Raw genomic sequence first — 13012 nt, forward strand, 5'->3', positions numbered from 1 at the left:
AATCTGTTCTTTTGTGATGGAAATGTGACGGAAACAGTTATTCTGGACCTTTTGGTACTTTAATCACAAATACCAGAATGATGTGTGATTCAACAGCACCCTCGTGTGTGTGCCCTGATGCGCCACACGAACTGTGGGAATAAAATGCCAGTGATTTTTAAAAAGTTATAAAGTTCACTATCAACGATCATGTACCACGAGCAATATAGCTTTCTTCTCCATCCATAATTGGCTTAATTACATTACCAACTTGACCTCAGATTTCCATGCACAATATTACAACACCAGTCAAATCTACAGCTACTTTTTTATTTGGAAAGAATGTGCATTTTTATATAAAAAGCAAACCACAGAATCTCTTTTAAACTAAGATGACTAGATCAGTAAAAACCTTCACCTGGTCTCTGAACCCTTGATAAGGTCATAGATAAACAGAGCAATGGAGGAGTCTTGTTTACTTTAACAATGGCATACTGCTAATAGAAAGGTGAATGAGTTGATGTGAAGGGATAGTCCTGTCAATCTTCATACATTCTTTGAATGTTTATGATTACAAAATTATAGACGCTTACTTGTCAGAAGCCTGTTAATTCAAGTCATTCGTATTAGGTTACACAAAGGCAAGGCAAAAATACCAACAGGGTAACCATAGTGAATGTTAGTTACTATTTGGCAAAGATAGAATCATTTTGTCCGCTTACTTTACGCAATTGTATGCATAACTGATTATTTTAGTGCTAAGTAGAGTTTCAGAGTCTCATAAATAAGGACTTATTAAGGGCATATTTTAAGAGCAGAAATCTTACCTTGAAACCCATTCATGATGCTTTTATGTGCCTACCTACTCTTTCTTGACATGAATGTCATTTTTATTATTATTAGAGTGGCCCTTTATGCTGTCTGAGCTCAGCTTCCCTTCTGCCATCAATTTCTTGATGTGGTCGTGCGGCCCCTTGCCCATCATGGCTGAAGGGTAGCGGTAGGAGCCTCCGATACGGTCCCACAGGGTGAAGTACTGCCCGTAGTTGTAGTCAAAGAAGAGGTGGTGGTCAGTGTGGTGAGCTGAACCATTGATGATTTGTTCCATCAGGCTGGGCACGCGGTAGTCCCCGTCATGGATGGAGATGGTCCATATGTTGACGAAGACGTACAGGGCTAAGTACAGAACTTTGTGTAGAGGGAAGAGGAAGGGGTAGATGTGGTACGGTAGGCCCTGAAGAAATCCATCCACTGGGTGGAAAGCGTGGCTGGCGAACGGAGAGGGGATCTTCCAGACATGATGTGGTTTGTGAAAATACTGTATATCAAGGGAAAAGGATGGAAAAAACATGATTATATGGCATAGATCAAAGACTTGGAATATACACCTTTTCCATATTTTTTGTAGGGGGAAATCTACACAATTATTCAGAATGGTTTTAAATATGGAAGAATTTGTTATATTGAGAACACTTTTATTGGTAGCAGAAAGCATATTGAAAATCAGAAACAAAAGGTGTCATATTGTGACCCGTACAGGTGGGTCATTTTTACTATGTACCCATAATATGGATGTTAATATGGTGGATAAAATTAACAAATTCACAATAAAATATAAATATCAGATGAAAAACTTTTTTTTTTTTAAGAAAAAATGAGAAAGTTTTCAACTAACTGAAATAAATCAGTTGACGTATTAAAATTGAGTAAAAACTGAAGCTATACAGACATTTAAAAAGCAAAAATTTGTAAAAATGACAAAAGCACATAAAATTGCTTAAAATTATTAAAAAAATAATAATATTATTCAATAACACTGTTCTAAAATACAAATAGATTTTTTATTTATTGTTTACTTTCTCATAATTTTCAAAGCATGTTTTCTTGGGAATATTGTTTTAATTGGCTAATATGTTTCCGGTGTCCTTAATATAATCCTGTTTTTTGTAATATTACTCTTTTTTTTTTTTAGCCACTGTTAAGTGTTAAACCAATTTATAATTATGCCTTGCATTATCATATAACTTAAATACCTTATATATTAACTTGTGGTGAAGGAATCTGTGGATCCAGTAAATGCACATGTCAGTGAAAAACAGGAAAGAGACCATGCTGAAAATAAGCCCTGACCAACCTGAAAAAACAAGAATAAATAGTATGAAATAGTTAATGCCCATAGCATCAAGCATATCTGACAGACTGCATCACTGGCACTTACTAAAATTAGGGCTGTCAGTTTGCTGGATCCAGATTCGGTCATTTTTAATGTGCCAGGTGTAATTTTGTTTTAAGTTTGAAAGTCAGTGGTTTCCACATAACCTGTTTTTTATATATATGAATAACTATAACCCCCTTGACAAAGCAAAGGCTTTGTCCATGTAGCACTTGTTTAGCACAAACTTTGATTGGCGAACTTTCATGAACACAGGTCTGTTCTCTTACCGAGGGGGGATTCATCGACTCTGTCGTACAGTTTGCTGTATCCTCTGACCTCAGCAAAAAACAATGCTACAGTGGGTATGCTGATATAGGGCAAAGACCATAAAGCATACTTTATTTCACGTTGCACCTGGTTCTGTTGACAAAAAAAACCAAACATATTTATTCTTGCCTCTGATGCGAAACATGAGAAAAGACACTGTAGGTTGCTAGAAGCATTAACAAACCTCCAAAAATTGAGGGTGTTGCATTAATTTGTGGTCAAAAACGAAGTAGTAGCACAAAGCACCCAGGCCTAGATATAAGACTGCAGCACCCAGGTTGGTGACCACCATCAAGCCAATGATCTGTCGCAGAGGCTCATCCTCGGGCCATGATGAGGGATACACATATGGAGTGAAGAAGTAATCATCTGCAACGTTCAACACAAGGTCCATCTTTGACCTTAAAAGATGGCCAGAAGAAGTGTGATTAACTGTCTATAATGTGACTAAAGAAGGCAGCTTCAAATTAAATCATTTGAGCATCACTGCTGTATTGTAAAAAATAAAAAAGAATGATCAAAAGAAACACTGAGGGGGAAGAAACATTAAACACTCAAGTGCACTTTTCCCATTATTGTAAACAAAAACTTAGTAATTCCCAAAGACAAAATGATTTAGAAAAAATATTACACAGAATGAATGAAAAGTCTATGTTGTTGTTGATAACAGATGTTCATAGCTAAAAGCAAATGCTGTAACTGTAGGAAACAATCCGCTCACCTGTAATTGTGTTTTTGAAGACACGCCAGCGAAGAAAATAACTGATATTAAAGCGCTCACAGAGGCAGTCCTTCTGCTTTCACTGAAGAAACACAAACGGACTCAGCCAATGGCAACTCACTTCCTGACAGCGCGAGCCCGTTTCTTGACATCTCATTGGTCAATGCAAAATCTGGTCATGGCGTTAGTGATAGGAAGTCCAACGCCTTTCCGCGAATCGGTTCTTTTGAACAGTTTTATTCAAAGAACTGGTTGAAACAGATTCAATGATTCTTTGACGTCTTGACATAATTGCGTCATCATGTGTCCCTGTCGTTTTCAATAAAGCTGTATGTGACACACACCTTGTTCTTGATTAAGTTTTATTATTATTAAGATATTTATTGTCATTGTATCCGCCCTAGTTCATTTTGTTGTAGCCATGAGTCAGCTCATAAAATATATGCATTTTTAATTCAAATATTTGTATTTACAATTAATTTAATTGTACTTAAATTAATTTACATATATTGTCTGAGAAGTTGTTGTGCATTTTAGTAAAATCAACTCTGTATAGAACTGTCATGCAAACGTAAAAATATTTCTAGTGCGTCTTGTTCGTAACTATTCGTGGAAGATTCAATCAGACGGGGTTATGAACCGGCTCAACAGATTCATTGAAAAGATCTGTTCACAAATCGTACATCGCTATATATATGGCGTTACAAATGAATCAGAGTAAATTAAAGAAACACTGTGATTACTCGGTTTTATTAATCCAGGTAAAAACGTAAAAATATTTCAGTCATCGACTATATGTTGTATGCTCAAATATAAGTAGGAGTTATACGGTTTAATGAATAGGATATGTCGTCATCAGAAAGCGACGCAACAAACAGCTGCGCTGGGCATAAGACTGTACGGATCTTGCTTTTACTGTCTATGGTACGGATTTGTATTCTTACGGTCAAAACTTTTACTGCACTCCATAACTTACGATACTGTTTTTAACGTAGATTGATCTTTTGATTGTGTACCAAAGTCGGATCATGGACAGTGAAGTACAGAGAGATGGAAGAGTTCTTGATCTCACAGACGATGCCTGGAGAGAAGACAGACTGCCATATGAGGATGTGACGATCCCACTGGTGAGTATTCATTTTTACCGTTTTGATATGTGCCTTCCGAATAACGTAAATCAAAATTTAGCATGGCAATGATTGGCGCGTATTGTGAGTACTGCAGTCAGCAGTGGAATGTGCACATCAAATTATTATACATTTTTTCCCTCACTTGCACAACATAGTCAGATCAGCCACATATTTCACACATGAAAATATTTGAATTAGACGATTGGTGCACTTTACATTTGTATTGTATGTTTTCCATAAATTGCCTCTAAGCCTATATCGTATGACGTTTTAACTCTTATTCTCTTTTTCTGAAAGAGTGAACTTCCAGAAGCAGAACAAGACAACGGTGGATCAACCGAGTCAGTCAAAGAACAAGAGATGAAGTGGTCAGATCTCGCCCTGCAAAGTTTGCATGAAAACACCCCACACATCGGCAGTTAGATGGGAAGGCTCTGTCCTCTCCCACTGATCCTTCTGTGGGTGGTATGATCCAAGATTTATTTATATTAGAAAGAACTCGGACTCGTTTCTGCAAATATGACATTAAATAATTGTGCCACTGTGATTCTCATTAAAAAGGGTTTCATTGTTTTGATTTCAAAAGAACTAAATAAAATGTTTGAAATTGAAGTGCAGTATCAATCCATTTTAGTTTTGTGCTAGTTGTTTAAACTGCCAGACATTTGGCTTTTTCTCACAATTTACATAATGTTCAAGGTTTCAGATTACTTATCTAAAATGCACAATAGCTATTTCAGTTTTCTTAATTGCCATCTACAACTGATCAAAGGTGACAGTAAATACATATATGTTAGAAAATGTTCTTATTTCAAAGAAACACTGGTCTTTGAATTTTCAATTCATCAAAGAATCCAGATTGTTTTTATCAAGGTTTCCAAAAGATAACTGATAATAAGAATTTTTTTTAAGCACCAAATAAGCATCTTAGAATAATTTCTGAAGGATCAAGTGACACCATAATGGCTGCTGAAAATTAACACTACTATTCATGCCAGGCCAGTACTTGGCGATGCCACTTTGTAAAGAAATATTACGCGCCTATAGACTGAACACATAATACGCATGCATGTGACATCACAGTTTTCACAAATTTGTATTATTGTTTTCAAAAACTTGCACTTTGAAACCCAATTTTAAAAGCTTGCATTTTAAATGAATGGCCAAAATGCATGAAAAAAGTTTTCCGTTTTTAATTGAAAACGGTGGTGTGCAAACATTGAAACATCTTACCGACATCAAATTTTTGAAAGGTAGTGCACATTAGACTGATTGCAGGGACAGCCATCCTTATTCTGCAGTTGTATTAGAAACACACATATAATATGAAACTCAAATGCATTCACTGGAAATATAATGTAAGCTAGCATGAAATGGCTAATAATGAAATTAAATGTATAAGCAGTAAAGAATGGAATCAATAAATCATTCCTTCTCAGGCTAAGCTTAATTTTATTTGTGTTCAAAGGCGACACTTCCAAGTGTTATCACAAATATATTTAAACCATGGCTAACTGCGAGCATATTATGTTTCAGTCATTGCCAACATGTATGATAATACTTTCTTGTTATTACAGAAATATGTGTTCAGCTAGGTGGGTCCTTAGGCAGATGTGTATAGGTTTGGGGGAATATGACCAAATAGCTATAGACTTACAGTACAATGGCTTGAGATTAAAAAAAAAAAAAAATCTCAATCAAGATTGCATTTGATATGTTATGCGACGATCCATTTTGCAGCTAAATTAAATCAAGCCTGTAGCTGTATTATATTACAGGATTTATGCTGTATGAAGTATATCTTACAGAGAAAAATAGTAAAGTTTATTTATTTGTAAATTATACTTGAAAATAAAATATTATTCCCCAAAAATCTGCATTCAAAGACAATGTCATCGAGGCCAAAAGAAATCAGACTGCAGGGCAATAAAAGCTTGATTAAATTAGGCCATGAGGCTTTAATGCTAATGTTTAGGGTCAAGTCCTCATGAGGAGAATGCAGGCATGGAGATGCTGCATTAAAATTTCAGTTTGGTCCCATAAAATAGAGGTTACATATGAATGCCTTTATTTGTTTTGCACACTAGCCACCCAACCATTTTTTTCACAGTCTAAAAAAACCAACAAAAAAAACCCCAGAGAAAACACTTATTAACTGTCAATCATAAAAATGCCGGCAAAATTAGAATGAACTTCATAAGACTTGGCAAAACACAAAAACATGTTATCAGGGAATCAACCACAAACATACAAATTATGCCATTGCGAGCTTGGGCTCACTTGAATACTCAAACATGAATTTTAAAGTTATCGCTACGCAATAATAATAATTACTGTCAGACAGAACGGTAACATGCAATGACTTAGCAAAAGAACAAAACTGGGTCCACTGATCATAAACTGTCCTTTTAAATTACTAAAATATAGGTTTATCTCCATCTGACAGAATCATTCTGACAACAATGTACATTGTCCTCATTGTAAAAGCACAAAGTTAAGCAGAATTAAATGAATGAGTTTTCAGGTAAGTGGTTCCCCTTACAGAAGAAAAGTTATGCATCTATGTGAAATTTAGTAATACGGTTTTTTACTAAAATGTAAGTATGGCACTGGTCTTGAATCAGTCAGATACATATTTTAATCACTTAATGTATCAAAAGCTCCCTTTCAATAACAGATTTCTCTGGGGAAGAGAAATGTGTCGGAGTCGTATCACACAGGCACTCTCACTTTCAGTCATTCTTCAACACCTTTATGAACACTTCTGCAATCAAATCCGCATTCATTGTTTGCTCCCTCAAACAACAAAGAGCAACCTGTCCAAGCACAGTTCAAATCGATCCAAGCATAGTCAAACCTGGTCAAGTTTTCAAATGAAGAAAGAAATCCAGTTGCTTGTGATTAAACCCTATCATACGTAATAGTAATGGCACCGTTTGGACAAAATGAAAAATGCACATTTTGGGCCTCCAACTTGAAGGCAGAAAATTAAGAATTTCATGTACCACCTAGTTGTGTAAACGGAGTATAAAATTAAGGTAGGGTGACTTAAACAGGGGTTCCTTTCCACTGTTACTGTAACATCCAGAAAGTTCACAAGGTACACAGAACTGTTCTGTAAAAGATAGATTACATGCATTTCTAAAATGCAAACCTTTACACTTCATTTATACCACATCCCAGACCTTTTCAAAGAAATAAAACAGAGCTAAAGAATCCCTTATATCCAGTAGTACTTTTCAGATATACATCATCATTTCAGATATACATCTGGTTATGATTTATGTACCATTTGTCAATAACACAGAGTATCTACAGTATATAACAAGTTATATATCCATGTTTAAACAACCGAAAATATGGTACATTCAGTTCAGTAAAAAGTCTTTAACATTTCTTTGTACATTTAAAAAAAATGAAACAATGTAAACAGTCAGGCGGCAGTCCACTGTCCTGCAGAGGCTGCCAAATTATTATAATTATTATTGACACCTACAATAATGTTCCAAATCTATCCCATTTTTCATTAAATGCCTGTTTACTCTGCATTAATCTCCGCCTCAGGCCTCTGCACTGAAAGCTCAGCTTGTATGAAGGCGCCCTGTCCTAAGGCTGTGGAGTATGCACGGTTACTGTGTGGAGTTGAGAAACCAGGGCTATAGGAGCTAGAACCACTCCGATTAGCTAGTGAGGTTTGGGACGGAGGTACCGGATGGTAGTCATCCAGGTTGTCGTAGTGTGACTGTGAAGTAACAGAGCCTTGTCTTTGCCCCTGTGACTGATTGGAGTAGGATCCACTGTGGTCTCCATGTGTATTGTCCGGTAAATGTGCAGGAAGACTAGACAGGTTGTAATGTTGCCGCTCTCTAACACTATAGGATCTCTCAGGCTTGGGTGGAGGAGCTGGCTTCACAGGCGCTGCTTGTTCATCTTCACTGGCGCTTCTTGTGGCTTTAACCCTGCATATGTGGCGATCCAAATCGGATCTTTCGTAACAAGGCTGGGCACTCCTGCTCTCTGAGTGTTCCTGCCAATGTTTACTGCTCAGTTGCTTTTCCCCTGGCTCAAACTTGGGGTCAAGATGGCTACCCTCTGGTAAGTGCTGCAGACTTCGTGGTGGAGGTTGCGATTGATGTGAATGGATTGATGAGTAGGTCCTGGAACTGCCTTGTTTGGTGGTTTTGTCTCCCATTCCATTTCCTTGGCAGTGCTTCTCTGTTTCCATATACAACAGGACATCTGGATCGGAGATCAAGTGCCTGGGAGCATGCTGAGATCCAGGAACAATATTGTATCTCGCCTCCTTACTTTCGGTGGTCATCAATACGGTTTTGCCAGGATCTGATTTGCTGCGCAAGTGTAACATGTCTATATCCACTGGCATGTAGGGCCCCACATTGTCATACTGAGACATAATAGAACCCTTCACCTTTTGCCTCGCTCTGCTTTCCCTGCGGATGGAGTGTATGCGAAGCCTCTCTGCTTCCTCTGGGTCCCACGCAAAGTAAATATTTCCCTTTGAACCACTGTAAGGTGGCATGTCCCTGCTTACGAAGCTATGCTCCTTTAAAGGAATGAAATGACGTGAAAGGTAGTGGTAGCCTCCAGATTTGGCTCCAGATCGAAGGAGAGGGGCACTGTCCCGACCACTGAAGGAATGGACATGCCGTAAACGGATCGTACCGTAATGGTCCACATCGTAGAAAGGGGCATCCAGAACATGAGAACCAGAGTAGGGGCTGTAGCGGTACTGAACTCTTCCATTCTCAAAGTAAGGCTGCAGTTGTGTGACATGATAGTCAGCTTGAGAGGGTGGTTGGTGAGACTTGCAGTGGTAGACTGGGCGCTGATAGTAAAATAACTCATCATCTGGGGGAACCTCAGTTCTGGTGACTGGCATTGAGCGGATAGCCGTGGGGGGCACATGTAGGGAGTGGACCCTGCGGATTGTTGGGTACACGGTAGGTCCATCTACCTGGCTGTAGCCATGGGAGTGGTGCACTGAACTTGGAGAAACGTACTCGGCTCTCGGTGGGCCACGAGATTTGATGGACTGGTGGTAGGACCTGGGTCCAATCGTATTGTATCGCCCATCACCGTGGCCTCTATAAGAAATCTGTGGCTCCGATTTTGACACGTAAGAAACGTGAGGTGGAACACTCTCTGGTCGGTAATGGTACCCTATTGTAGCCTGACCAGAAGTGGTTACCCGCTGATGGTAATATGCCTCTGCGGTGGGCTCCAATAGGGCTGCCTCCCCTTTTGAGTGGTAAATATAACCTGATTGATGAGTGGAAGACCTGCGGTGAGGTGGATGAGATTGTGGGGGAGTCTCCTCCACTGAGCCTCTCATGGATGTCTCTAAGATGGCATGAAAATTGTCGGGGTTTGCTGCCTCAGTGTTACAGAGAGCCGCCATTGCTAGTTTACTTTCAATCGAGCGAACAGGGGGTGTTGGCGGCGTCACTCCCTGAGTGTGGTGTTGAGGAGCGCTATCTCCCTTTGGATGTACAGGCTTTATGGCTTCCCATGGTTTTTCCACAGGTTCAAGAGGTGCTGCCGGGGTTGGCGCAACTCTAGCATTGGGCTGCGATCTGGGCTGAAATTGAGGCTGTGCATGTGACTGAGAATGAGGCTGAAATTGAGGCTGTGCATGTGACTGAGAATGAGACTGAACTTGAGGTTGAGATCGAAACGAGGCATTAGGTTGAATCTGTATTTGAGGCTGAAGAATTGCAACCAGTTGATCTGATGCCTTTGTTGATTTCAGTGGCAGCAGCGTTTCAGTCATACGGATCTAAGGATTAAACCAAACAAGCACTGTTAGATATCTTACATATTTTCCTTTAATATTATTTACATGTGCTGTAAATTTAGTTACTGATACCAATTCCAGATTAATGATCGAATTATTTTTGCTAACAATTTCGATACAATACGACAAATCTGAAATGTCATACAACAAGATGTATTAAAATGTATGTAGTATTAAAATGTATAAATGTATGTTTTAGTGTGTTTTATATCACTAGTGCAGTGTCCATTCTCGGAGAATATAAGCTCTGCTCGCGTGAGGCGCTCCGCTTCTTTATTTAAATCTACCCTAGTAATTTGTTAGTGTGAAAAATATTAGACTACCTTATTTAAAATATTGCTCAAGTTAGCAGACCTGTGTGTGTGTGTTTTATATCACTAGTGCAGTGTCCGTTCTCAGAGCATAAGCTCTGCTCGCGTAAGGTGCGCCGCTTCCCGCTCGCGCCGTTCTGTAGTTTATTAAAAGTTTATTAATTCTGAACGTGTCGCCGGTCTATCTATATTGCACCAAATACACTGCACTCCCTTGTGAAGTCTTTTGGATGAACGGTTCTCAAAATAATCATGTGCTGATGATGATAATGCGCATTTTATATGCGCTTCAAGGGGCACACAAGCACATTTGCACACACACGCAAGGTCTCTCGCTCTCTCCCTCTCTGTCGTACGCGCGCTACACGGTTTGGAGCTCACGAGCTCTAGATTTCGGGAGATTTGAACTAATTTGCGGGCATCAGGGAGCCGCTATCAATATGCAGGAGAATTGGGATGTCTGAGACATATAGAGATTCTGAAGCTTCGAATATTCGATGTTCATTCCTACCGAAGCTTCGAAAGCTCAAAAAATGGTATTCGGACCAGCCCTATCTAAAAGTTCGCATAAATACTAAAAAACTAAATTAAAACAAAATCCCTTGATCCAACATACTTCCACACATGGTTTTTGATGTTTTTCTTGGCAAGTAAACCGCAATAATGCTTAACCCCCAGGGGTCAACCACCTCGCTTTTTGACGATGGAAACATGTTGAAATATGAACTATAGACAGGTAGGCAACCTTTCAATGCTAAATAAATATGACACGAAGATGTTTTTATGCTCTATAATATAAAACACAGCATGATATAAAAGTAGGCTAGTATGAGTGTTTACACTAACATAATGAATATTAGAATGTTTAGACCAGTGTTTACTGTTAAATACCATGTTCGTGGATATCTGCTTAAACATAGATGTTTATAATGTGCTAACAATAATGTTTCACAGTGAGGTGCAGCTCGATCATTTCAGTAAATGGTCTCTGCTTTCAGTTTGGGTGATCCTTTTTAATGATTTATAGTAATGGGCCGCATGATTCACGCCCTCCCCGCATACAGCTTTCTTACACAAAACATCTCTTACAAATTTTAAATCAACATATTGTTTTGTGTGAATGAGTGGGCAGGATTTTTTTTTTTAAACATTGTTTTGTAGCTAAATTTCTAGGCTACATGATACAATTTTCAAAAGTCTTGTGAACAAATATTCAGTATGGATTTTATGTCCTTATTTCAGTGACTTAATTTTTTTCCCCTACAAACCACAAAACTACAAACTTTACACAGATGGTGCTCACATTATTGTAGCAGAGTTTGTGCTGAATACAGTGAAATCAGACTTAAGCCATGAAAATGTTACAAGTAACAGAAATAAGCACAAATATCAGGGCATGTCAAAACACCACAGACCCGAGAGGGTTAATAACATGCTCTTTGAAATTTGAACTTGCAATGGTAAAGACCTGGATGATCAATATAAGGGCTGCACGATATATTGAAATGATAGCAATATCACAATTGCACATATTGAGATATGCATGTCGCAATGGCTTAAGATAACTGAATGATTATAATACGTCAAAAAAATTACAAAAAGTCTAAGTTTTAGGTCAACGCAGACAGCACAGAGTAGACTGGACACATGACTGTTACATACGTGTGATATGCTTAATGTTATTAGGCGCAATAAGCGAAGTAGGGCCTACTCACGCGCACAGGAAGCTGTCTCTTGTGTAATCCTGATTTCAGTTCTCTTCTGCAGCGTATATGGCCATATACACACAAAATTATGTCAAAATGCCCGTCTTGGTGAGTATTCATGTAAACACAGTCAGCTATGTCTTAAGTGGAGTAAACTATTGAGAAAGAAAGCGCGTATGTAACAATATATTGGATCTGTGCAGCTCTTAAAGTCACAGCCGCCTAATAAACCTGCTTAAGTCTGTGTGCTTAATAATCAAAAGACAAAGAGAAAATCACATACTGCTCTTGACGGAAGAACTTTTGTAGCTTTAATAAGAATCAATTCAATACAGTGACGACTAAGCAGTGTTTTATTTTTACATTTGATTATTCAATTTCTGTTGTAAAATAAATCTAATGTAGGCCTACCTGAAATCCTAAATACCCCTGGTTTACACTGACATTAAAATGACACTAACTTTTTATTAGGGCTGTCACGATTCCTCAATTAAATTAGAGTACTCAATTATAAAAAATCCTCGATCGCAATTTACCCGTGCCGGGTAACCGGCAAAATACCGGAAGTGGCACATTCCAAGGGCGAGAATCCATGAACCGCATTATTAGACCGTTTTCTAAGGCTGCATGATGTATTAAAACCATAGTATAGCATAGTGCTACTGTGATTTCACATAGGTTGTGATTCAATCAAATAAATATATGCCCTGAGGGTTATATATATATATGACCCTGGACAACAAAACCAGCCATAAGGTGCACGGGTATATTTGTGGCAATAGCTAACAATACATTCGTGGGTCACAATTAATTAATACATTTTAATTTTATCCAAAAATTACTTAGAATATTAAGTAAAGATCATGTT

At 38.3% G+C, this 13012-nt stretch overlaps 3 protein-coding genes across 10 annotated transcripts in view; 1 reads left to right on the forward strand and 2 right to left on the reverse strand.

The window, feature by feature from the left end:
• Positions 1–295: 295 nt before the first annotated feature.
• sc5d (sterol-C5-desaturase) lies at positions 296–3301 on the reverse strand. Its single transcript, XM_077233162.1, has 5 exons — positions 3183–3301; positions 2646–2862; positions 2422–2554; positions 2013–2113; positions 296–1297 (listed from the first exon to the last, which is right to left on the reverse strand). The coding sequence occupies exons 2-5, from the start codon at positions 2853–2855 to the stop codon at positions 842–844; spliced, it is 900 nt and encodes a 299-aa protein (XP_077089277.1). The 5' UTR covers positions 2856–2862; positions 3183–3301; the 3' UTR covers positions 296–841.
• A 703-nt stretch (positions 3302–4004) lies between these two features.
• Positions 4005–5750, forward strand: anapc13 (anaphase promoting complex subunit 13). Its single transcript, XM_077233190.1, has 3 exons — positions 4005–4079; positions 4204–4309; positions 4610–5750. Exons 1-3 carry the CDS (start codon positions 4018–4020, stop codon positions 4733–4735), a joined length of 294 nt encoding a protein of 97 aa, XP_077089305.1. The 5' UTR covers positions 4005–4017; the 3' UTR covers positions 4736–5750.
• The window catches only part of arhgap32b (Rho GTPase activating protein 32b), a 174894-nt gene continuing 167629 nt past the window's right edge, over positions 5748–13012 (reverse strand). For all 8 annotated transcript variants that reach the window (XM_077233165.1, XM_077233164.1, XM_077233163.1 and 5 more), the window contains one exon: positions 5748–10109. In XM_077233165.1, the coding sequence (XP_077089280.1) occupies positions 7851–10109 (2259 nt within the window). In that variant the 3' untranslated portion in view covers positions 5748–7850. The remainder of the gene's footprint in view (positions 10110–13012) is intronic.

The sequence above is a fragment of the Siphateles boraxobius genome, unplaced genomic scaffold, assembly GCF_051911475.1.
Source record: "Siphateles boraxobius isolate OS27281-9 unplaced genomic scaffold, OSU_SipBor_1 18, whole genome shotgun sequence".
In the NCBI taxonomy this organism is placed as follows: Eukaryota; Metazoa; Chordata; class Actinopteri; order Cypriniformes; family Leuciscidae; genus Siphateles; species Siphateles boraxobius.

Excerpts from the sequence above, each read along its gene's own strand:
- sc5d (XM_077233162.1), bottom strand. The coding sequence starts at position 2,855 with ATGGACCTTGTGTTGAACGTTGCAGATGATTACTTCTTCACTCCATAT. Across the intron at positions 2,555-2,645 it reads AACACCCTCAATTTTTGGAG|AACCAGGTGCAACGTGAAAT; the intron begins GTTTGTTAATGC and ends TTTTGTCAACAG. Across the intron at positions 2,114-2,421 it reads AGTCGATGAATCCCCCCTCG|GTTGGTCAGGGCTTATTTTC; the intron begins GTAAGAGAACAG and ends TTGTTTTTTCAG.
- anapc13 (XM_077233190.1), top strand. The coding sequence starts at position 4,018 with ATGAATAGGATATGTCGTCATCAGAAAGCGACGCAACAAACAGCTGCG. Across the intron at positions 4,080-4,203 it reads GCTGCGCTGGGCATAAGACT|TCGGATCATGGACAGTGAAG; the intron begins GTACGGATCTTG and ends TGTGTACCAAAG. Across the intron at positions 4,310-4,609 it reads AGGATGTGACGATCCCACTG|AGTGAACTTCCAGAAGCAGA; the intron begins GTGAGTATTCAT and ends TTTTTCTGAAAG.